The sequence below is a fragment of the Aspergillus ambiguus genome (genome assembly GCF_047715705.1).
Source record: "Aspergillus ambiguus strain CBS 117.58 unplaced genomic scaffold BDV59scaffold_18, whole genome shotgun sequence".
NCBI lineage: Eukaryota > Fungi > Ascomycota > Eurotiomycetes > Eurotiales > Aspergillaceae > Aspergillus > Aspergillus ambiguus.
Window position 1 is genome coordinate 198874 of NW_027395531.1, and position 22316 is coordinate 221189.

The 22316-nt window shown below is 53.5% G+C and overlaps 9 protein-coding genes across 9 annotated transcripts; 7 read left to right on the forward strand and 2 right to left on the reverse strand.

The window, feature by feature from the left end:
• The first annotated feature begins 251 nt into the window (after positions 1 to 251).
• Positions 252 to 2897, forward strand: atm1 (ATP-binding cassette Fe/S cluster precursor transporter ATM1). Its single transcript, XM_073689913.1, has 7 exons — positions 252 to 745; positions 801 to 860; positions 914 to 1028; positions 1081 to 1349; positions 1404 to 2447; positions 2501 to 2717; positions 2765 to 2897. Exons 1-7 carry the CDS (start codon positions 362 to 364, stop codon positions 2836 to 2838), a joined length of 2163 nt encoding a protein of 720 aa, XP_073547435.1. The 5' UTR covers positions 252 to 361; the 3' UTR covers positions 2839 to 2897.
• Positions 2898 to 3717: 820 nt separating this feature from the next.
• BDV59DRAFT_202421 (uncharacterized protein) lies at positions 3718 to 4013 on the forward strand (the record flags this gene model as incomplete). The annotated part of the gene is made up of 2 exons (XM_073694028.1): positions 3718 to 3745; positions 3814 to 4013. The coding sequence occupies 2 exons, from the start codon at positions 3718 to 3720 to the stop codon at positions 4011 to 4013; spliced, it is 228 nt and encodes a 75-aa protein (XP_073547436.1).
• Positions 4014 to 4655: 642 nt separating this feature from the next.
• BDV59DRAFT_193546 (vacuolar protein 14 C-terminal Fig4p binding-domain-containing protein) lies at positions 4656 to 11173 on the reverse strand (the record flags this gene model as incomplete). The annotated part of the gene is made up of 13 exons (XM_073692250.1): positions 4656 to 5061; positions 5111 to 5270; positions 5318 to 5516; positions 5570 to 5674; positions 5735 to 6528; positions 6581 to 7256; positions 7306 to 7476; positions 7537 to 7699; positions 8270 to 9794; positions 9841 to 9964; positions 10010 to 10093; positions 10150 to 10810; positions 11151 to 11173. 13 exons carry the CDS (start codon positions 11171 to 11173, stop codon positions 4656 to 4658), a joined length of 5091 nt encoding a protein of 1696 aa, XP_073547437.1.
• A 124-nt stretch (positions 11174 to 11297) lies between these two features.
• On the forward strand, positions 11298 to 12414 carry BDV59DRAFT_38596 (putative mitochondrial carrier protein). Its single transcript, XM_073696303.1, has 3 exons — positions 11298 to 11687; positions 11749 to 12079; positions 12134 to 12414. The coding sequence occupies exons 1-3, from the start codon at positions 11419 to 11421 to the stop codon at positions 12206 to 12208; spliced, it is 675 nt and encodes a 224-aa protein (XP_073547438.1). The 5' UTR covers positions 11298 to 11418; the 3' UTR covers positions 12209 to 12414.
• A 248-nt stretch (positions 12415 to 12662) lies between these two features.
• BDV59DRAFT_202425 (putative C2H2 finger domain protein) lies at positions 12663 to 13138 on the reverse strand (the record flags this gene model as incomplete). Its single annotated transcript, XM_073694029.1, has 3 exons — positions 12663 to 12777; positions 12848 to 13027; positions 13098 to 13138. 3 exons carry the CDS (start codon positions 13136 to 13138, stop codon positions 12663 to 12665), a joined length of 336 nt encoding a protein of 111 aa, XP_073547439.1.
• Positions 13139 to 14102: 964 nt separating this feature from the next.
• Positions 14103 to 17591, forward strand: acoA (aconitate hydratase ACO1). The gene is made up of 6 exons (XM_073689914.1): positions 14103 to 14327; positions 14432 to 14449; positions 14553 to 14630; positions 14720 to 14739; positions 14841 to 15439; positions 15491 to 17591. Exons 1-6 carry the CDS (start codon positions 14292 to 14294, stop codon positions 17098 to 17100), a joined length of 2361 nt encoding a protein of 786 aa, XP_073547440.1. The 5' UTR covers positions 14103 to 14291; the 3' UTR covers positions 17101 to 17591.
• BDV59DRAFT_38684 (uncharacterized protein) lies at positions 17214 to 17593 on the forward strand. Its single transcript, XM_073696304.1, has one exon. It carries the CDS (start codon positions 17303 to 17305, stop codon positions 17558 to 17560), a length of 258 nt encoding a protein of 85 aa, XP_073547441.1. The 5' UTR covers positions 17214 to 17302; the 3' UTR covers positions 17561 to 17593.
• Positions 17594 to 17638: 45 nt separating this feature from the next.
• BDV59DRAFT_179483 (putative metallo-beta-lactamase domain protein) lies at positions 17639 to 19146 on the forward strand. Its single transcript, XM_073689915.1, has 6 exons — positions 17639 to 17702; positions 17774 to 17797; positions 17852 to 17960; positions 18019 to 18031; positions 18087 to 18446; positions 18512 to 19146. The coding sequence occupies exons 3-6, from the start codon at positions 17877 to 17879 to the stop codon at positions 18931 to 18933; spliced, it is 879 nt and encodes a 292-aa protein (XP_073547442.1). The 5' UTR covers positions 17639 to 17702; positions 17774 to 17797; positions 17852 to 17876; the 3' UTR covers positions 18934 to 19146.
• Positions 19147 to 20144: 998 nt separating this feature from the next.
• Positions 20145 to 22229, forward strand: BDV59DRAFT_38697 (glycosyltransferase family 20 protein). The gene is made up of 5 exons (XM_073696305.1): positions 20145 to 20628; positions 20703 to 21075; positions 21140 to 21510; positions 21562 to 21901; positions 21951 to 22229. Exons 1-5 carry the CDS (start codon positions 20325 to 20327, stop codon positions 22102 to 22104), a joined length of 1542 nt encoding a protein of 513 aa, XP_073547443.1. The 5' UTR covers positions 20145 to 20324; the 3' UTR covers positions 22105 to 22229.
• Positions 22230 to 22316: the final 87 nt, after the last annotated feature.

A 22316-nucleotide genomic window follows, 5' to 3' on the forward strand; every position in this document is an offset into this window, starting at 1 on the left:
GAAGTCTACCTTAGAAATATATATGTATCTGCACCGCGTTCCCCAAGAACATGGATATAATACCCAACCATACAGTTTGCTTGCATAAAGACATATAAAATCATCGCCACGCATAATAATATCAGTATATAAAGAATAAAGAGTAAATAGTACATAGCTATCATCGTCCATATCCTCATTCCCCAGGCATTGCGCCATTAACATTTCCCGTTTCCTCCGAACCCGGCGGTCCCCATCACCAAACCGCCAATCCTCGCTCAACACTCCCCTTATCCCACAACCAAAACCATGCTCCATTGACTGCTGTATCAGGAGTTTCCAACCACCTTGAACCCACGTGAGCTGCTACCAACCGACAGCCATGCTGCCCAGGGCAGCCCGACCGCCTTGTCTGCGCTTCTCCAGGCGCCTCATACTCCGCGGGTCCGCCGATCCGCGTCCGGCGTCATGGACAGCTGCCAGCTATGCTACCCAGCTCAGGGCCTTCTCAACAAGCAAAGGCCCATTGCGAAAACAATCCACCCCAGAACCCCCACCAGATCGAAAATCGTCTACGCCGCCCGCCCCGCCGGTATCTCGTCCTGTCGAGACCACGCCCGCCCACAAACCGAAGGATGTCCACAATGCTGCGGCGTCGACATCGACGAAGAAGGACTTGCTCAGTGAGACCACCGTCGCGAAAAAGGAACAGAGAAAGGCCGACTGGGCTATCATGAAGGAGATGGCGAAGTACTTATGGCCCAAGGTAGGAAGGCTCGTTCATGCCTGGGAGGTCGCATGGCGTTAACTGGCCCACGTAGGATGATTGGGGAACGAAACTCCGGGTGGGAACTGCCCTGTCGTTGCTGGTGGGAGCGAAGGTGAGTTCGACCGAGATCGTCGTCTAAATATGGTGTTCACACGATCTCTCCAGGTCCTGAACGTCGAGGTCCCCTTCTACTTCAAAAGCATTGTCGACTCCATGAACGTGGACTTTGCGGCTGTCGGCGGAACCGCCTATACAGTCGCCGGGTCGATGATTATAGCTTGTAAGGATGCGCCATCCAAACGCGATCCCTCCCCTGTCTAACGGCTCTCCAGATGGTGCGACGAGAATCGGCGCCACCTTATTCCAAGAGCTGCGAAATGCGGTTTTTGCTAGTGTCGCGCAGAAGGCCATTCGCCGGGTGGCGCGAAACGTTTTTGAACATCTCCTCCGACTAGACCTGAACTTCCACCTCACCCGCCAGACGGGTGGTTTGACAAGAGCGATCGACCGCGGAACCAAGGGCATCAGCTTCCTGCTGACGTCCATGGTGTTCCATGTCGTCCCCACGGCTCTGGAGATCTCCCTTGTCTGTGGAATCCTGGTGAGTTCGAAACCGGTGCTTATTACATGCGACAAGCCTCTGACCCGTGCGCAGACGTACCAATATGGGTTCCAATTCGCCGCGATTACCGCCGCCACGATGGTGGCCTACTCTGCGTTCACCATCACGACGACCGCGTGGAGAACCAAGTTCCGGAAGCAGGCGAACGCTGCGGACAATCGGGGAGCCACAGTGGCGGTGGATTCGCTGATCAACTACGAGGCGGTCAAATACTTCAACAATGAGAAATTCGAGGTGGCGCGCTACGACAAGGCCCTCAAGGCTTACGAAGACGCCTCCATCAAGGTCACCACCTCCCTTGCCTTCCTCAACTCCGGCCAGAATATGATCTTCTCCAGCGCGCTCGCGGCGATGATGTACCTCGCCGCCAACGGCGTGGCCAGCGGCAACCTGACTGTCGGTGACCTCGTCATGGTCAACCAGCTGGTGTTCCAGCTGTCGGTGCCCCTGAACTTCCTGGGGTCGGTGTACCGTGAGCTGCGGCAGTCCCTTCTGGATATGGAGACCTTGTTCAACCTGCAGAAGGTCAACGTGAACATCGTCGAGAAGGCGGACGCGAAGCCCTTGCAGCTCAAGGGCGGCGAGATTCGGTTCGAGAATGTGACGTTCGGATATCACCCGGAGCGGCCGATCCTTAAGAACGCAAGCTTTACGATTCCTGCTGGCCAGAAGTTTGCGATTGTGGGACCCAGCGGCTGTGGCAAGTCGACGATCCTGCGCCTTCTCTTCCGGTACTACGACGTGCAGGAAGGACGTATCTTGGTGGACGGCCAGGATGTCCGCGATCTGACCCTGGAGAGCCTGCGGAAGGCCATCGGGGTGGTACCGCAAGATACGCCGCTCTTCAACGACACGATCGCGCACAACATCCGGTACGGCCGGATCGACGCGACGGACGAGGAAGTGCGCAAGGCGGCGCAACGCGCTCGGATCGATGAGCTGATCGAGAAGCTGCCTGAGGGGTATAAGACGGCGGTGGGTGAACGCGGAATGATGATTTCCGGGGGCGAGAAGCAGCGTCTCGCGATCTCCCGATTGCTGCTGAAGGACCCGGAGTTGCTGTTCTTTGACGAAGCGGTAAGTTCCCCGTGTGAAGGGGCTACCAGGATCTGGTCTAACTGATGGGATAGACGTCGGCTCTGGATACCTACACGGAACAGGCGCTGTTGCAGAATATCAACAGTATTCTCAAGGAGAAGGCACGGACCAGCGTGTTTGTGGCGCACCGGTTACGGACCATCTACGATAGTGACACGATCCTGGTGCTAAAGGAGGGCCGTGTGGCGGAGATGGGGTCGCATCGGGAACTGCTAGAGCTGAATGGGATCTATGCGGAGCTGTGGAATGGTAAGACTTTTCGATATTATTCTCTGAACAAGGCTAACGATGTGCAGCGCAAGAGATGTCCCTTGCGGAGGATGCAGAGAATGAAGACAGCGGGGGAAAGGAGAGAGAGGGACAGAACTGAGCGTTGTAATGGCAATCTAGATAGGACTGACCCCAGTACTACTACTATGTACCATGTAACTACCGTGGCGCACTGCGTACGTAATTCTCCGCCCTCCGGTGGGGCCTTAAACCCTCAGGCACGCAGGCACACCCGCCCGCCATCTCCACTTTCTTCGACCCTTTTCCACTTCCACTTTCACTTCTTCTTCTCTCTCCCTACATTCTTCGAACCCTCTTTGCGCTTCTCCCCCTCTTCCATTCTCTCCTTTTCTATCCCCGTTGGTTCATTGACCTGAACCTCCCCACATTCTTTCGCCCCGGAATCCGCTGTATTTATTGATCTATTGATCTCTTTGTTTGCGCCATCCGTTAAAACACTATCGGCCGCTTATTCCAAATTAAACCCGCTCCTTTACCTCTTCCGGTGAAGCCATCCCGCCTCACCGTCGTCTTTCAATCGAGTCTTCTCCTTTTCCCCTCTTCTTTCGTCTCTTCCCCTATCGACCGCGTCCTTCCTCCTTTTCTCGGAAATTGCCCGCTGCCTCTTCGTTTCTATCAATTCCTCCTGTCCGTTCCCGCAGGAATCCCCCAGCTGGTTCCAGTTCCATACGGTAAGACATTCAGCGTGCCTCGACCCCTGTTCACCTGCGTCTATCCACTACGCAGACCGAGACAAGTTCCACTCGCTCACGCGAACAGCGCTCATTCATTCGCATAGGCAAACTCCGCCCATCTGTTGTTTACTCGCGTCCTTGCGCTGTGCAGATCTCGCTTCGTCTTTGCGAACTTTCCATCAGTCTTCGATCTCTCTTGCTCTAGACGCGCGCCAGTGGCAGCTGACGCCCCGTGAAAGTCGTGAAACGTCGACTTTTGTTGCTCTCGACTGTCCAACTTCACCATGGGTCTCATTGAGAAACTGCAAGCCAGTTCGTCTCCCTTTGGATTCTTCCCTCCCAACCATCCCCCCAGTCACTTACGCTAATTCCCCTCCCAGAGATCGAGCTCTACCGGCTGGAGCAGCGCTATGCGCGTCGCAAGCACCGCAGCACCTTCTCCGGTGTGCAGTACGTCGACGGTGAATATGTCTACAACGGGGCCAATTCGCCCACCGGAACCGTCTCGAAACACTCCACCGGCAGCTACTGGAAGCCTCCCACGTTCTCTTCCTCGTCCACCGACTCCCGGTGGCGGTGACGACCTCGTCTGATCGATCCCTTTTCCCTCATCTGTCTCTTATCCTCGACATCACGTCTTCTGTGGAGGATGTCACGACATTTCCGATTGCCACATGTTCCGAATTTCCATCGAAAAATTCCCAGTCATGGATCAAGAATTACACGGGTGAAAGAACCTGAAAAAAAAAAAAGCTCATGAGCCTTCGTTCCGGACTCCGGTCTCGACTTGGGATGTTTTGTGTTTCATTGACTGAACGCTGCCCCGTCGTCCGTGTCCTCGTATCATTCACTATCCTTGCGTGTTGTTGGAGTCTTGGTTCTGGTTTCTCTTCTGCTCGTCTGGGTTTTGTCAGCCCCATTCTCATTCTCTGATCGCCCGCAGAGTCCCGCTCGGCCATCGTCGTCGACCCGAAGATGCCGTGTATCCGAGTCCGAATTGCCCCCGCCGGGGCTATGCGGCGCATTTTCTTCTGTTGTGTCTATATTCTGAGGATATTAGCGAGTCTACCGGCTTGTCTCATCTTACGTCGATTTAACTTCTTGTCTATTGGGTTCGTTTGTTTCATTGTATATAGATTCCCTGTCCTACGTTGTTTAACCATCATACGATCATCAATCAATCCCCATCGCACTGCCGGCATAGTAGTAAAAACCCCTAATCTCACCGTTTGGACTTCCTGCTTCCAATCCCCAGCCGGCCCAAATTCGGCAGACTCGACTTCTGCTTCGCGGCTGCCCCAAGCAAAGAACCACCGCCTCCGCCTTTCTGGGTCCCGGGTTCCGCAGCTCCACCACGCCCGTCACCTGTCCCGGCCAGCCCGGCGGCCCGCGGCGCATCCGGGAACACCGCACGGTCGCGAGAACGCGCGTGGTCGCCGCCCATCGCCGCCGTCGTGCCCGGGAACCCGGCAGCGTCGGCATCCATGGCACGCTGCGAGGCGCGCTGCGACCGCCGCGCCACTTCCTGCACGGATTTGAACTTCTCCAGCAGGTCGACCCACCGGATCGAGGAATCGTCGCGTTTCAGCCGCGTGCCGCTGGAGCGGTCGTAGTTACTTGCGGCTGGGCTGGAGGTCGTTAGATTAGGTTGGGGAGGTTTGGGCCGGGGGGACTTACGCGCGCGGTCCTGGGTGTAGCAGACCGATGTTGCTGACGCTGTTAAGGCGGTTCTTGAGCGCGGCGAAGGCCGAGCTTTGTGGGAGGAGCATCAGGACGCCGTAGAGGCATTTGTACAGGTAGGGGTATTTTTCGGGTTCGAGGAGTTGGAGGCGGAGGTCTAGGTTGGTTAGTTGGAAGGGTGCGTGGTGGGAGTGGGGAACGAACAGGTAAAGACAGGGGACTCGAGGAGCTGGACCAGCTTGTCGATTTGGATCAACATGTTTACCGTCATTTCGAGCTCGGCGAACACCTGGAGAAGGTTGTAGGCTTGTTCGTATGCCTGGGCGAGCAGACAGAGGGAGAAGGTGGACACGGCGTTGTGACACCATGACCGGAATAAGGCGACGAAGAAGGTCTGGCCGTCCTGTGTAGGGTGTTAGCGGGGGAAGTTGTCAGGCTGTCGGAGGGGATAGTCACCCGGGAGTCGAGATTCCGTAGGCGCTTTCGCAGCTCGGACAGCTCTGGCGCTGTGATCAGGTTGTTGTTGAGGTTCTGTACCATGATGCTTGCGAATTCAATATCCTGGAAAACGGAGTCAGTCATGCTTTTGATGCGTGTGCTGCAAGCACAGGGAGGCCGTACTTCTTCCTTTTCAAGGCAGTCCGCTAGCGTCCGGTAGATACGCTCCGGGCTCAGGTTCATACAGAGCTGCCGAATGATGAGGTTCCCCCGAATTTCGAGCAGATGTCTGTCGGTGGAGAACAGCTGGAGCAGGTTCACCATGAACGACTTGAAATAGCTGTCTTCGCTGTTCCGGGAGATCTGGGAGAGCAGCTGCAGATCCTTCGTTACAACTGCTTCGGCCGGGTCGGATAGGGTCTTGAGAAGCGCGGGGAAAGTCCCATCGTTGAAGGCGACCACTTTCCGCGGGGCCTTGCGGTGAAGCATGATCAGCCATGAGAGGGCGGCGACTCGGGTCGCTTCGTTCTCGTTCAGGAACTGCAGGGTGAGAGAGTTGACAGCTGCAGCGTAATCGAGATCGGCAGGCGGCACTGCCGCAGAAATGATACTGCTCCGGGGAGTATGCTCGGTTGACGGCTCGTGCAGGGACTGCTTTCTGGACTGGCTCGGGGATGTGTCCGGCTTGCTGCTGGGAGTTGGAGCACGCCCTTCGATGAATTCCTTGCTGGTGGTTGGAGTCGTCTTTGAGGACGCAGCCTGCTTGGTGTCGTCGGAGACGTCCTCGGATAACGAGACGATATACTCCAGCAAGGATGTGTTAACTCGGTTTGCGGCCTGTCGCACTTGGTCTGAGCCGCTGGACATCGCCGGTAGGACCTGCGTTAGGAGACGGGGGACAAAGGGCAGGATATCCTCCGGACTGATCTCAAAGAAATTGTCGATCCAGCGCAGTGCGGTCAATTGCATTTCCTCATCTGTAGCGGGTAAGCATGAGGACTGGGTGAGTATACCGTGGACTAGCCTTACCGAAGGAAGTGTCGACGAAACCCACAAGAATATCTAAAATCTTTGGATAATCGATTTGCACATCTTGTCCCGGGATCCAATCGTCATCAGCCCGCATAACCTCCTCATCCGATACGGATCCTGCCTCGGAGTCTTCCACGGCGTTTTCATTATCCTCTTCGATCTCAGCACCAACCGTAGCCGTGCTAACACCGTCACTGGTGGTTGACTGCTTGTTCTCACTATCTTGTCCTTTTCGGCTCCCTTCAATCCCTTTCTTAAGTCGAGCGATCCGTTTTATCTCGGAGAGGAATCTATCCAGGAGGCCCTGGGTGGCTACATTGACATCTCGGTTCGGGTCGCCGAGGAATTTGATCAACCCGCCCAGGAACTCTGGAAGATATGTGACGAGCTCTAGGTCCGGAATCGTGTCCAACAAGGTGAGCCACGAGACCAGAAACATGCGGGTAAATGCGCTGATCACATGGATACGCTCCTTCAACAGCGGGATGAAGGTCGGCAGGGAGAAAGCGGTAGGGAGATCCCCACTGTCCAACGCTTCGGGGTCAGACGCGTGCTTCTCCGAGAGTTGCAGGATCGAGATATATGAGGCAGCAGACTCGGAAACAATATCTTTCACCAGTCGGTCGAGTAGTTCTGCGCCGTTTTTCACCGAGAGCTCCGAGTCCGACGCCAACTGATGTCCAGATTAGCCGGGAAGGGACGAGTAGAATAACACGACTTACCTTGCTCAGGGCATCGAATATATCGTTAAAAAAGAGCAAGACCTCCCCTTTCGCAACTTTGGCGATGTTGTACATGCTTTCACAAGCGTAATATCTCACCCGGGCATCTTGGTCGGAGAAGCATGCCAGCACGGGCGGGACAATTTCCTTGAGATACGGCGCAACACCCTCCTAGAGACAATGTTCAGCAAAGCATAGATCAACCTCTTCGCATCCCCCGATCGAACTCACGGATCCCAGGGCGATGGAGGCCGCAGCCAGACCGATCAACCCGCCGTTCCTCGCATGGGGTTGGTGAACCGCATAGGCATAGTCATGGCAAAGCTGGTCGACTATTTTCCGGATTTCCTCATGGTCTCCCTTGTAGGCCGCATCTCGGACCACTTTCTCCAACCTAGGTTTCGCTCGGTCAGTATCGGAGACGTCCGGACTGTCGGCGGAGGGGAAGCACGCATACTCCAAGGCCCCCTGTTTCCTCCGATCATACAGCTTATCATTCAGCAGACGCTGAATTGAGTGGTCCATCGCTCACGTCCGCATCGGTTGTTCTGCGTTACGACCTCCGAAGCGGGTTCAGATGAGCCGCATGGCGGGAAAACGGCAACGGGTTCTTTGTTCTGTTCAACGGTAGTGCGTAGGTAGGTGGCTGTGTGTGTGTTCGTCGCTCCGGGGAGCTATGTGGGAGACATCGAAGTTGAGAAGACGCCAGTCGAGAATGATAATGGAGGAAACGAGGAATGGCGCTCAGTCAGCAGCTCGACTCCTCATGTGGGGAGCTTTGGGCAGGATGCGTTGGCCGGAGTGACGTAGGGGGTTTAGTGCCGGGCTGACCCACGCAGTACCAAAAGTAGACAAAATAACTTCATTATAATCTATTCCTCTCATGTACCAGGCTAAGTCCAACAACTGAACTACTAGGCAATACCGCCAAATCACACCATCTTAATGGCTGATGTATTGGAACACCGCAGAGACATCCCTCTCCCCGCTCTCCTGTCGCATCAACAAGTCCTGGATTTTGCCAAGTGCTCCCTTCTCGCCGTCGTTCACAAAATGATTCCAAGAACTTGTGTCTCCATATAGCATGGCCGGTGCTTTGATATATTGTGTCCCATCTGGTCTGCATCTCTTGCACTTGAAGGTATCGTGCGTGTCGCTTCGCGTTTCCGGCTTGAACTGGAAGAGCTCCCGGAGAGACTCCAGCGAGAAATGCCGCTCCACGTCCTCGGCGGAATCCACCACACAGGAAGATAGAGATTGTTTGTGGGACTGACGCTGGAAGATCTTCTCCTCAATCGATCCTGTCGCAATGAAGCGATAGACAAAGCAATCCTTCTTTTGCCCATCACGCCACACTCGCGCCAATGCCTGTTGGTCGGCAGCCGGATTCCAATCCGGGTCAAATAACACAAGACGGTTTGCACCGATCAAATTCAGACCGCAACCACCCGCTTTACTACTGAGAAGGAATACAAACTCATCTCCGTCGGGGTCGTTGAACTTGTCAACTAGCTTCTGCCGTTTCTTCACGTTCATGGTTCCGTCTAGCCGCAAGGAGCCATATGCACGAGACCGACAGAGCTTCTCAAATAGGTCAAGCGTTTGGGTGTAATTGCTGATCAGGACAATTTTATCGTTAGTATCCTGGCGGATGCGTGCCAACATTCGATCCAAAACCATCATCTTTCCTGAATACCACGACTTTATGTCCCTGTCCCGTCCTCTGCTTTCCGGGGGTACGTAGTCATCTGGGAACGCATGTTCGCAACCGGGTAGGTCATTGGAAAGATTCAAAAGATCCGGGTGATTACAAAGCTTCTTCAGGATACCGATCGCCTTGAGAGGCTGGCTCCCCTTGCCTCTCAGCAAGCTCTTGATCTCCGGACTTTGGATGAAATGTTTATATAGGTCGAGTTGGAATGGTGATAAGTTGCAGAAAACGACATGCTCATACTTGACTGGCAGGTATTTGGACAAGATATCGTTCGTGCGTCGGATGATAAATTTGTTAACAATGCTGGAAAGCTCCGCCAGACGTTCGTCACCTTTCTTTCGATCTTCTTCTGTTCCGGCGGCGTCACGTCCTCGAAGAATCGGCAATTCGAAGCGTTTCCGGAATTCGTTCTGCGTTCCGAGAAGGTCAGGGTTGGCAAAGTTCAATAGCGCAAAGTACTCTGTCAGATCATTCTGGATAGGAGTTCCCGACAGAATCACGCGGCGTTGTACATTCAGGCTGTTGAGCGCCGTCCACGTCAGACTGTCTTTGTTTTTCAAACGATGACCTTCGTCACAGAGCAGCAATCCGATGGGGCTGTCTTTCAATGCCTCGACGTATAGACGCAGTGTTTCGTATGACACAATAAGGACAGGCCTCACGACCGACCGACCGGATGCAATCGCCCATTGCTTGATTTGTGTAGTCAGCTCTGTTTTTGTAGCTTTGCCGTCTACCGCAAAGGGAGTGATGGCGTCCTTCCCAAGCCATTTACCTAGGGCTGTTAGTGAACATTTCGCGAAGTTAGGCCTCCTCCTTACCAAGCTCATTGGCCCAGTTTCCGACCAAACTGGAAGGGCACGCAATGATACACTTTTGGATAGTGGTCTTTCCAGCCTCTGGAGATTGCTTGAGGAGTGTCCACATCAGGGAAATACATTGAAGCTATATGTGTTAGTTTGGTCGTGATGGTTTAAGCGCACAGCTTACCGTCTTCCCGAGACCCATTCCATCCGCCATGATGCAACCATGTGCATTCTTATCAACCATGCCAGTCGTACAGCGATATAAGAACTAAGACCAGACCAGAGTTAGGCAATGTTTCCGTCACCAATGCAACAATGAATTACCTTTACACCCTCCACTTGATGAGGCCGGAGGACCTTCGCTAACCTCGGATCGATAACAACAGGAACCTTTGGGCGGTCATCGACTTTCTTCTTGAGTCCCAGAATATCCGCCAAGCTTTTATGTACAAGCGGCTCATCCAACTTGGGCTTGTTTTCCAGCGGTTGTTCTTCTTCCTTTGTCGATTCCTCGGCATAGTTAACGTCGTCGACAGTGGGATCATATAGGACAATGGCGAATTCGCCGCTTGGATCGTGCAGAGGTTTCACAACGAACGTGGCGCCCTGTCTCATGCCCAACGTTGGCGCTGGCCTCGAGGAGTTGTAGCTGTCCGCCGATTTGTTAATCAAAGGTATCCTAAATTGTTGCCTGAAAGTCGTGTCCTTGTCTTTAGGTTTAAACACAGGATATCTATTAACATCGCGAGTGGCGAGCGCGAGGCGTTCTTCATTGGTATAGGGTTTTGCGCTGTCGTCGTCAGCCGTCCCATCGGCTCCGGCATAGTTGACTTTTCTACGCTTCCTTGCTGGTTTCTCTGACGCTCGGGTGTGAGTCGCGGATCCGGGGCACTTGAAAGGCTTCGAGAGACGGTCGATAGCATTTGATGCATCTTTTGACGGATTGGCTCCTCCCTCTTCCCTAACGACTGGCCGCGGTCGATACCTAGCCCGTTAGCAATAACTTTCAAAGGAGCGAAGCAATTTTCTACTTACATTTCAGAATAGTGACTCAGCTAGTATTATTGTGCAGGCGCTGTGGCTGTCAGTGAAGGACAACAACGCAGTCATCGACAACGCGTGAGGCGGATCGGCGCGTGCTGCCTGTGGATGCCTGATCACCAAAGGATCGCGCTATCACGTGTAGATAAAGGGGTTCCCAGATAAGCCGTACTAACCCCACAATCCAGCATTGGGGCTGATGGTGAATTTATCTACTCTTTTCACTCTACTATGTCCTAATCTTGGTGCCCGGCTTCATGTCTGCAGACTTCTGGGCTGGCTACCTTAGTGGGGCCATAGGGATCATCATTGGAAACCCCTTGGATGTGGTCAAGGTTCGATTACAAGCAGGCTCTGCAGAAACGGCTGCCGTACCTGCGTCACAGCAGCTGAGTCGCTTCGACAGGGCCAGCTCACTCGTACGAGGTAAGAGGCCTCGGCTACGTCCATAAAGGTGACAGTACACTGAAATGGGAGTCAGGTGCGGCGGCTCCAATCCTTGGATATGGCGCCCTCAATGCTCTTCTCTTCGTCGCCTACAATCGGTCGTTGATGTTTTTGGATGGATCAGTGACCGATCCCACTGACCCGAAAGGAACCTCTCTGTCCAAGATATGGCTCGCCGGAGCCGCAGGTGGAGTGGCCAGCTGGACTGTGTCATCTCCGACTGAATTCATTAAATGCCGCGCGCAGTTGGACACAAGACGAGGCGTCTCGTCCTGGACGGTCGCGAAGGACATCTTCCAAACCCGTGGATGGAGGGGTCTTTATTACGGAGGAGCCGTAACCTGTGCCAGAGACTCTATTGGCTATGGATTTTAGTATGTAACCGGCACCCCAGATCTTCCCCGCCAGGGCAATCGTTTACTCTTGCTGGCGCAGTTTCTGGTCTTACGAGTATTGCAAACGTCTGACGGCTTCCCCCGACGATGACGCCCACATGGTTGCGCTGAAGGTGCTTCTTTGTGGTGGCATCGCTGGCGTTGCTACGTGGGCATCTGTTTTCCCGTTGGACATGATCAAGACGAGGCTGCAGGCGCAGACAATTGTTACCAGGTCTGAGGAACAGGCCCTATTGCGAACTGCGGGTAACAAGAAGACGCTGAACACCTTTGAGATCGCCCGAGAAGCCTATCGAACCGAAGGCGCCAGGGTCTTCTATCGCGGTCTTGGGGTCTGCAGTCTGAGGGCATTCATAGTCAATGCGGTGCAGGTATGTGCGAAGACATCTTAGCGACATGAAGTATGGATTTAACTCTCTCGACAGTGGGCGACCTACGAATGGCTTATGAAGTATTTACAAACCCCGGCGAATCAGCCGCAGGCTTCACTATTATCATAGACATACAGAAGACCTGATTCGAACGCAAAGGAACGAAGCACTTGTATTGCAGCTTGTAAATAAATTTCGCTCTAGCAGGATGGTATCCAGCGAAGTGGGACCGAGTATACGAAGCTCCGAGAAACGGCGATATAGGACGGGTCACCGCAAAACGGAACCAGCGGACTCGGCAAGTCGGCCGCGCAGTGTTGGCGGTTTTCGGCGCATGTGGATTCACGTGCTGCCTGGCAACCACGTCGCCTGTGATTGGCTGAAAAGTTTTGTTCGACCGCGACCAATCGTATCGCTTTGAAGGCAACGACATGCGTGTTGCAAAAGAGTTTTACGGCGTTGAGCATGGAAGTGTGACCGACGTTGCGAGGGCAAACGGAGTTGTCCTGCTTCCGATGAAGCTGATTGTACCTGGTTGCTTCATGGTAGCGGACGCCTGTCCATCTTGGACGGTGTGAAAAATTTAATCCTCCATGCGATCGACGGCCTCTTGCGACCGCGAGCCATTGTCGGTACCCAGGCCAACGGCGGCCTCAGCGGCTTTCTGGTTGTAGGGCTCTTCTTGCAAGAGACGAATTCTGCGGAAAGGCGTTCAGTCAGGGTCGGGTTATTGAGGTTGTCACGTTTCGCGCATCGACGAGTACCGACCTTCGCTTGTGGTTTTTGCCCTTCCGATGGGCCACGAGGTTGTGTTCGCTCTCGAACCATTTTGCGCATTCGACGCAATAGTGCTTTCCTAGACCGGGCAGATCCTCTGCATCCTTGGTGGCCTTGTACTGGGCGAGGTGTTTGGGCGAGGCGAGATCAGCTTGGACTTGGTCGTAGCCTCTAAAAAATCGAAAGACCGGGTTAGAACGGTGTGGTGCCCCTGAGGGAAAGAGAAGGAGGGGAAAGGTACCTCGTCATGCGCTTGGTCTTGACTCTGCGCAGGGCACCCATTCTGGCTATCGGGACTCTTGACGACCGAGTGCAAGGGCTCGTGATAGGAGTGGTCAAGCGTGGATGGGAATATCACCGATAAACGGAAGCAGTAGCGGGGCTGTCTGATCTAGGAAATTTCCGCCTTTGTGGGCGAGAGGAAATGGAGAGCTGCTGATTGGCCAGTATGCCGGATCGTCTTGGCACCGGTCCGCGGGATTACTTTCGGTAGGCCTCGGCTCACGTTCGGCTCTCCGTCTGCCAGAACATTTCCATGGGGTTGGCCCCGTACCGGCCGTAATTTATGACGTTTTCATTCCTTCGGCACGACGACTCCGGGATGGACATTGTCCACTGGGCGTTCAGGTAAAATAATCCTCCGCCGGGGAAGTCGTCAGTTGGAGGGCGATTGGGCCGTCTCTGGGGACATATGTCTTAATCAGGCACGTCGGAGTCGCTCGTCCTCTCCCCTCCACGACTCCTGTGTACATAATACCTATAGATGTAAAGTAGCTCCATCCGGGAGAAAGGATGGAGTGGATGATGTCGGTTGGCCGAAGGTAGGTGTAATCCTTCTGCGATGATTGGACGAGCCACGTTGCCTGCTCACATGCGTATTGCCGTTACCGCTAGTATCATTACGCGCGTATTAATGACGGGATGGGGAGACATGGGGTACGGGTAAATAATCAATCAGCAAGAGGATAGGCGGACCTGGAGAATCAAGAGCCAGTGATGGGGAAGGGGTTTCGAATAACGGGATGGCTGGACGGGACCAGACGAGGGTGATGGAGCCTCCATAAGAAAAATCCCAAACAAAATGATAGGCAAAATAGGGGGGAAATACCTCAGCAACGGAGAGCGGAAAGTGGTTCCATGTGTCCGGCTGCATGCGTCTGTATTGTCACGAGCGGTTACGGTCCTCCGTGGCCGGTTCAGAATACACCCAAATTCTTTCCCACGCTGAAAAACAACCAACCAAGCTTCCTTTTAATCGACTCCATCTTCCCTTAAACCCTTTTCTCTCTCTCTCCCTCTCTTTCTCTCCCTCACTCTCCACTCCATCCTCCTTTTCCTCGCTACTTCCAATCACTTGAAGCTAGCTTCTTGCTTGGATTAGCTCTCTCTTTGGATGTGTTGCGGCTGTGTCCTCCTCGCATAGAGAGCTTCCATCATGATCACCACCCGGCTTGCGCGCATGGGTGCGCTGGTGAGTCTCCCTTCGTGATGGTAATATCCCGCGATTGAATGAGATGATTCTCCCGCGGGATTAATGTGAGATGCATAAAAAAAAACTAACTACTTCTCTCCCAGGCTCCCAAGTCCCGTCTTGTAAGCCCTCCCCGCGGTCGCCCGGTTCTCGCGGGAACTACGCCGTAGAAATCGGGACTTCTGGATTCCCCCACAGAAACATGCATACTGACTCTCTCGATAGCTTCTCGGGACCCGGGGTCTGGCCACCGTTGCTGATTCCCCTCTGGACAAGAAGGTCGAGATGACCAACCAGGAGAAGGTGAGTGGTTTTCCCCCGTTCGGCTGTCTTCGGATGGCGGATGTGACCTTATCTGGGAAAATCGTCATTGGCTAATCACTTGCATACAGGGTAACTACATCAACTACAAGTATGTTTTAACGAGAATTTTGCGCGATTATGGGGAAATCCGGAGATGGTGGTCCGAGGGTCAATTTGACCGTGCGCTAACATGTGCTCCCCCCTTTGTAGGAAGATGTCCGAGAACCTGGACATTGTCCGTCGTCGTCTGAGCCGCCCTCTCACCTACGCCGAGAAGGTCCTCTACTCTCACCTGGACGATCCCCATGGCCAGGACATCGAGCGTGGTGTCTCCTACCTCAAGCTCCGCCCCGACCGTGTCGCTTGCCAGGACGCTACCGCCCAGATGGCTATCCTGCAGTTCATGTCTGCTGGCATGCCTTCCGTCGCTACCCCCACCACCGTGCACTGCGATCACTTGATCGAGGCCCAGATCGGTGGTGACAAGGATCTTGCTCGTGCCAACGAGATCAACAAGGAGGTCTACGACTTCCTGGCCTCCGCGACCGCCAAGTACAACATTGGTTTCTGGAAGCCCGGTTCCGGTATCATTCACCAGATCATCCTGGAGAACTACGCCTTCCCCGGTGGTCTGATGATCGGTACTGACTCTCACACCCCTAACGGTGGTGGTCTTGCCATGGCCGCCATTGGTGTTGGTGGTGCCGATGCCGTCGACGTCATGGCTGGCCTGCCTTGGGAGTTGAAGGCCCCCAAGGTCATTGGTGTCAAGCTGACTGGTGAGATGTCCGGATGGACCACTCCCAAGGGTAAGTTGATGCATGTCCCGGTCGATTGATCTCTCACTGACCGCTCCTCAGATATCATCCTCAAGGTCGCTGGCCTCCTGACCGTCAAGGGTGGTACTGGTGCCATCATTGAGTACCACGGTCCTGGTGTCAACTCTCTCTCCTGCACTGGTATGGGTACCATCTGTAACATGGGTGCTGAGATTGGTGCCACCACCTCCATGTTCCCCTTCAACGACCGCATGTACGACTACCTGAAGGCCACCAAGCGTCAGCACATTGGTGAGTTCGCCCGCTCCTACGCCAAGGAGCTCCGCGAGGATGAGGGTGCCGAGTACGACCAGCTCATTGAGATCAACCTCTCTGAGCTCGAGCCCCACATCAACGGTCCCTTCACCCCTGATTTGGCTACCCCCATCTCCAAGTTCAAGGAGGCCGTCGACGCCAACAAGTGGCCCGAGGAGCTCAAGGTCGGTCTGATCGGCTCTTGCACCAACTCCTCCTACGAGGATATGTCCCGTGCTGCCTCCATTGCCCGTGACGCCCTGAACCACGGCGTGAAGTCCAAGTCTCTCTTCACTGTCACCCCCGGTTCTGAGCAGATTCGCGCCACCATTGAGCGTGACGGCCAGCTCCAGACCCTCGAGGAGTTCGGCGGTGTCATTCTGGCCAACGCCTGCGGTCCTTGCATTGGTCAGTGGGACCGTAAGGATGTGAAGAAGGGCGAGCCCAACTCCATCATCTCTTCTTACAACCGTAACTTCACCGGTCGTAACGATGCCAACCCTGCCACCCACGCTTTCGTCGCCTCCCCCGACCTTGTTGTTGCCATGTGCGTTGCTGGTACCCTCAAGTTCAACCCCCTCACCGACACCGTGAAGGACAAGGATGGCAAGGAGTTCAAGCTTGCTCCTCCCACCGGTGATGGTCTCCCCACCCAGGGATACGACCCCGGCCGTAACACCTACCAGGCTCCCCCCAAGGACCGTGAGTCCATCAACGTTGCCGTCTCTCCTTCCAGTGACCGTCTCCAGCTCCTTGCTGGTTTCCAGGCCTGGGATGGCAAGGATGCCAACGGCATCCCCATCCTGATCAAGTGCCAGGGCAAGACCACCACTGACCATATCTCCATGGCTGGCCCATGGTTGAAGTACCGTGGCCACTTGGACAACATCTCCAACAACATGCTCATCGGTGCCGTCAACGCTGAGAACGGCGAGGCCAACTCCGTTAAGAACAAGTTCACTGGTGAATACGATGCCGTCCCCGCTACCGCCCGTGACTACAAGGCTCGTGGCGTGAAGTGGGTTGTCATTGGTGACTGGAACTACGGAGAGGGTTCTTCTCGTGAGCACGCTGCTCTTGAGCCCCGTCACCTCGGTGGTCTGGCCATCATCACCCGTTCCTTCGCTCGTATCCACGAGACCAACCTGAAGAAGCAGGGTATGCTTCCTCTGACCTTCGCTGACCCCGCCGACTATGACAAGATCCAGCCTGAGGACACTGTCGACCTCCTCTGCACTGAGATCGCCGTTGGCAAGCCCATGACTCTCCGTGTCCACCCCAAGAACGGCTCTACCTTCGACGTCAAGCTCGTCCACACCTTCAACGAGTCCCAGATCGAGTGGTTCAAGGACGGATCTGCCCTCAACACCATGGCCCGCAAGTCTGCTGGCAAATAAATGCCTAGTTGACTCCGGGTGCATCGGTTGATCCTTGACTCATCCTTGATTAGGGGTCCTTTGTAACATATGTTTCCTGATCAAGCATACCTCGAAGGCGTCGGCAGTGTGCACGCACATTGGTCCGAAGTCTGACAATCCTTGAGGTGGAGAGCAGCAACGGGGTTGGTGGTGGCTGCTCATGTGGTGTTTATGATGGGAAATGCGGAGTCGTGTTCAAAAATTAACGATTTGCTTCTTTTGTTGCCTCTGCCTTTTCTTGTACCCTTCTGAGCTTGGGTGGACTCATGGATATAGTCTTGTGTTTCTTTTTTCCTATATCAGCTATTGTATGTTAGGGACTGCATACCATATTTCCTTCTGTTCAATGATTTCGGTAGATCTCATCCGTAGATGCGATATCAAGGATCTGGAGTATTGCCAACACAATCAGTTTGTTCGTGAGATGACCATTGGTTAACTACGGAGTAGATAGGCTGACATAAGACCATGGCGTGCTGGGCCGAGGTTTGTGCCCCGCTCTTGTTTGCAGCCGTCCACTACCCCGGTATGTATAAGAAGACAGTACAGGGTGTTATGTAACCTGGGAACTGGGTTTGCAGGTCAGTCTCTGGTCCCTTCTCTAGATACGCCCAGCCAATACGTTCCAAATCCCATGTTATAAAGTAACAAGGCACCATTCAGTACATACATTCCAGTTAGTCCTTCCGCGAAATAGCCTACTGTGATTGAGGACTGACCGCAGATATAGGTATCAGGCTTGTCTAGTATCCAACATGGCCACGCAGCTAGTTCCTCTCCCAGAAGTGGAGAGACTCAGCGCTTCCGTGGTCAGAATCCTAGGGGGCAATCCGGGAAAGGTAGGTTCTCGCTCGGTTCAAGCTGCAAGGAAAAAGATAACTCACGGGCGATACGAAGTTCACACTCCAAGGTACGGTCATTTGTTTTGCCTTTACAATTTACACTCAATCTGAGCTGTTTCGCAGGCACAAACACATACCTCATCGGCCGAGGACAACAACGCATCCTCCTCGACACGGGCGAAGGTAAGCCGTCATGGGCTGCCAACCTCAAAAACGTCCTGTCGGAGGAAAAGGCCACGGTGCACCAAGCGCTGCTGACGCACTGGCATGGCGACCATGTCCGGGGCCTGGACGATCTGGTGAAGATCTGCCCCCAGGTGACGATTTACAAGAACCAACCGGACGAGGGGCAAAATGGCATCGAGGACGGCCAGGTGTTTCACGTTGAGGGGGCGACCTTGACCGCGTTCCATACCCCCGGCCATACCGTGGACCATATGGCTTTTATCCTGGAGGAGGAAGATGCGATGTTTACGGGCGATAGTAGGTTCTTCCCTTCCTGTGGCCCTTCTGTATCTTTGTCCTGTTATTGATGGTACACGCTACAGACGTCCTGGGCCATGGCACCGCAGTCTTCGAAGATCTGACGGTGTATCTGAACAGTCTGCAGCGTATGCAGAACCGGGTCTCCGGCCGCGGGTACCCCGGCCATGGGGCGGTGATCGAGAACGCGACTGTAAAGATCGGCGAGTACATCCAACATCGCCAGCAGCGGGAAGATGAAGTTATCCGGGTACTGCGGTATGGCAAGCTGGATGTTTCGGCCGGGGAGGCTTCGCCGGAACGGAAGGCGTCGTGGTCCCCGATCGAGCTGGTCAAGGTGATCTATCGCAATGTGCCGGAGAATCTGCATCTGCCTGCGTCCTATGGTGTCGTGAAGGTGTTGACGAAGTTGGAGGAGGAGGGGAAGGTCGTGCATGATGAGGCGTCGGGAAGATGGAGACTGGAAACGGGAAAGCCTGCTTTGTGAGATTTCTGTCGTGAGTATCGTTTTCTTATTAGACATATGGCTGTTTTGAGGAAGTTGTATTCTACTGTACCGTGGAATAATTCTCGGAGTGAGTTACCATATTCCGGCAAGCTGCAGAGAGTTTTATTCGACAACGTGAGCGACTTCAAATGCCGTATGCAATTCACCTACGATCTTAGACTATAGTACTTAGAAGAAACTTGAAGATCTCGGATCTCAACAGACGGATTGTTTAGTCGAACGTAGTATAAAGCCTTGTCTACCGGATTTTCCATTTGTCGCCTTCCATGTAAGCATTGATGGCAGCATTCCTGCAGCGCGAATTAAGCTGGGAAGCTCCTGACACTCGTAAATGATCCCTATATGCGATAAATAATAACTAAGCGCTTACTGGGAATCTAGCGAACAGCCGCCATGAAATAAAAATATTTAAGGTGCCTCAATATGATGGTGGGGTAAGACGTTAGTGGTATAATATAGTTCTATAATCTAATGTTAGCAATCGATCGACTATGGCATACATAGTAAGACATAAATTATCCTAGCCGTAATTGTGCCTGTACCATAGAAGTCCTAATGTCGAATACGAAAACGAGACATGGAGCAATGTATATAGTAGAAAGCCTATAACGAGACTGAGACGACAGCCACTTACGAGTTAAAGCACCAAATCCCGGCCACTGATGTAGGCTCTAGACCATAACCCAATATTCACCAGGTAAGATGGAAGTTCCCTTGGAAATGCATTCTGCGGGTGGGAGCAGTGTTGGCATCATCGATGACTGGCGGGGGGCAGGACCCGCGCCCATTCCAGCAATTCCCGTCTGACCTCATCGCTTTTTTTCTTCCGTCACAGTCACCTACTTCGACGTCCTTCTTTTCCCTGCTTCATCCCACTCAGGAGTCCGAAACCATCTCCAACCTCAATATCACGAAGTCGATGAGCTTGCTAGTGAGGATCGTGTCGGACCCGCTCTTGACTACATCTTCTTACCCAAGCTTGGGTCTGTTGGTCCGCGCGTCTGGCTGATTGCTGGGCTGTGAGGTCACTCACTGCCTGTTGTTCCCCCCCGCCGCCTTCGTCGGATCTTTTTGCCTTGCCTTCTCTCCTCCCTCCCCCCGCCTTCTAAAGGCTTCTTCCTAGGCCAGTGTTTCGTGGTCAATTTATCCCGGTTGATCGGTCTGGTTTGATGTTGGAGGCAGCGGTGCCACCACTGATTTAGATCAATCGGATCTCCCTAGCTTTTCTCTCTCTTCCCTGCACAGCCTGGTATTCGGTCTGCGACGGATACTCGACAGACACCGTCATTTCCGGTTTCAATACAGGGTATCTATTGCTCGCCATTCACCAAACACTCCACTTTGTTCATCCCGTCGATCCTCCCGCAATAATGCCGTCCCTCGAAAGTCCCATCAAAAATGATGCGAGACTCCTACTCGTCTCCAACCGCTTACCCATCACCATCAAGCGTTCGGAAGATGGAAGATACGACTTTTCCATGTCCTCCGGAGGCTTGGTGAGTGGTCTCAGTGGCTTGTCCAAATCGACGACATTTCAATGGTACGGCTGGCCCGGTCTGGAAGTTCCCGAAGGGGAAATTCCGATAGTCAAACGCCGTTTGAAGGATGAGTACAACGCCATCCCCGTGTTCATCGATGATGATCTGGCGGATCGACACTATAACGGCTTTTCGAGTGAGCCCACCCAAGCTGAACCATCCTGACCTCTCCGCGGCAAACATCTTGCTGATCTATCTTCCAATTTCTAGATTCAATTCTCTGGCCGCTGTTCCACTACCACCCCGGCGAAATCACCTTCGATGAAGCTGCATGGGAAGCATACAAGGAGGCAAATCGTCTCTTCGCCAAAGCCGTTGCCAAAGAAGTGCGAGATGGAGATCTCATTTGGGTCCACGACTACCACCTTATGCTCCTCCCCGAGATGCTTCGCGAGGAGATTGGCGATACCAAGGAAAATGTGAAGATCGGGTTTTTCCTGCATACACCATTCCCAAGTAGCGAAATCTATCGAATCTTGCCAGTTCGGAATGAGTTGCTACTCGGCGTGCTTCACTGTGACCTCATCGGTTTCCACACCTACGACTACACCAGACATTTCCTGAGTGCTTGCTCCCGACTCCTGTATGCTCTCACTCTCTTTCTTTCTTATTTTAGAGATACCCGAGGCTAACATCTTCTCTTCCAGGGGACTCGCTACCACTCCAAATGGAATTGAGTTCCAAGGCAAGATCATTGCCTGCGGGGCCTTCCCCATTGGCATTGACCCAGAGAAGTTCCAAGAAGGACTCAAAAAGGAAAAGGTCCAGAAGCGAATAGCTATGCTTGAGCAGAAATTCCAGGGCGTCAAGCTCATGGTGGGTGTCGACCGCCTCGATTATATCAAGGGTGTCCCACAGAAGCTCCATGCGCTTGAGGTCTTCCTCTCAGACCATCCTGAGTGGGTTGGAAAAGTCGTGTTGGTACAAGTGGCTGTCCCCAGTCGACAAGACGTGGAGGAATACCAGAATCTGAGGGCTGTCGTCAACGAGCTTGTTGGCAGGATCAACGGCAAATTCGGTAGGTTGTCTGCCAAGGACACTTGTCACTCAAGGCTAACGCTGTGAACAGGCACTGTCGAATTCATGCCCATCCACTTCTTGCACAAGTCAGTCAACTTTGACGAGTTGATTGCTTTGTATGCGGTGTCGGACGCGTGCATTGTCTCTTCTACCCGCGATGGAATGAACCTCGTCGCCTACGAATACATCGCGACCCAGCAAAAACGGCACGGTGTATTGGTACTTTCTGAATTCGCCGGTGCGGCGCAGAGTCTGAATGGCAGCATTATAATCAATCCTTGGAACACTGAGGAGCTCGCTGCTGCCTACCAGGAAGCAGTAACCATGAGTGACGAGCAAAGAGCATTGAATTTCTCGAAACTTGACAAATATGTCAGCAAGTATACCAGGTGCGACCTTCATATTCCCATGACCAGGAAGAAAGCTAATATTTAGTAGCGCTTTTTGGGGCCAGTCGTTTGTGACCGAACTGACTCGGATATCGGCGCATTCGGCGGAGAAGTTCCACTCGAAAAAGGCTTCTATCGCTGGGAATTCTGACAAAGTCAACGGTGCGAGTATTTCAGATGACGGAGATTTGGAAACCCAATAATCCGCATGTCAAAGCTCGAGAACGTCTCGCAAACAGGTCCCGGATCCGACAGGAAGTGCATGAGCGAAAGGTAGATAAACGTACATCTAGGTCTATGAGCACAGGCGCAACGAAAGTGTCTTTATGAGTTTATGTTTGCATTGGTTATCATCTCGGCTATCTATATGGAAATATTCTGAGAATAATAATTCGATCAGGTTTTCGGTGCAGGA

Bases quoted from the DNA above. Each gene is read 5' to 3' on its own strand.
- acoA (XM_073689914.1), top strand. From the start codon at position 14,292: ATGATCACCACCCGGCTTGCGCGCATGGGTGCGCTG. The intron at 14,631-14,719 runs GTGAGTGGTTTT...ACTTGCATACAG, and splicing joins AGATGACCAACCAGGAGAAG to GGTAACTACATCAACTACAA. The intron at 15,440-15,490 runs GTAAGTTGATGC...ACCGCTCCTCAG, and splicing joins CGGATGGACCACTCCCAAGG to ATATCATCCTCAAGGTCGCT.
- atm1 (XM_073689913.1), top strand. From the start codon at position 362: ATGCTGCCCAGGGCAGCCCGACCGCCTTGTCTGCGCTTCTCCAGGCGC. The intron at 746-800 runs GTAGGAAGGCTC...TGGCCCACGTAG, and splicing joins CGAAGTACTTATGGCCCAAG to GATGATTGGGGAACGAAACT. The intron at 1,350-1,403 runs GTGAGTTCGAAA...ACCCGTGCGCAG, and splicing joins CCCTTGTCTGTGGAATCCTG to ACGTACCAATATGGGTTCCA.
- BDV59DRAFT_38596 (XM_073696303.1), top strand. From the start codon at position 11,419: ATGTTTTTGGATGGATCAGTGACCGATCCCACTGACCCGAAAGGAACC. The intron at 11,688-11,748 runs GTATGTAACCGG...TTGCTGGCGCAG, and splicing joins TCTATTGGCTATGGATTTTA to TTTCTGGTCTTACGAGTATT. The intron at 12,080-12,133 runs GTATGTGCGAAG...CTCTCTCGACAG, and splicing joins TCATAGTCAATGCGGTGCAG to TGGGCGACCTACGAATGGCT.
- BDV59DRAFT_179483 (XM_073689915.1), top strand. From the start codon at position 17,877: ATGGCCACGCAGCTAGTTCCTCTCCCAGAAGTGGAGAGACTCAGCGCT. The intron at 18,447-18,511 runs GTAGGTTCTTCC...TACACGCTACAG, and splicing joins TGCGATGTTTACGGGCGATA to ACGTCCTGGGCCATGGCACC.
- BDV59DRAFT_38697 (XM_073696305.1), top strand. From the start codon at position 20,325: ATGCCGTCCCTCGAAAGTCCCATCAAAAATGATGCGAGACTCCTACTC. The intron at 21,076-21,139 runs GTATGCTCTCAC...CTTCTCTTCCAG, and splicing joins AGTGCTTGCTCCCGACTCCT to GGGACTCGCTACCACTCCAA. The intron at 21,902-21,950 runs GTGCGACCTTCA...AATATTTAGTAG, and splicing joins TATGTCAGCAAGTATACCAG to CGCTTTTTGGGGCCAGTCGT.
- BDV59DRAFT_38684 (XM_073696304.1), top strand. From the start codon at position 17,303: ATGCGGAGTCGTGTTCAAAAATTAACGATTTGCTTCTTTTGTTGCCTC.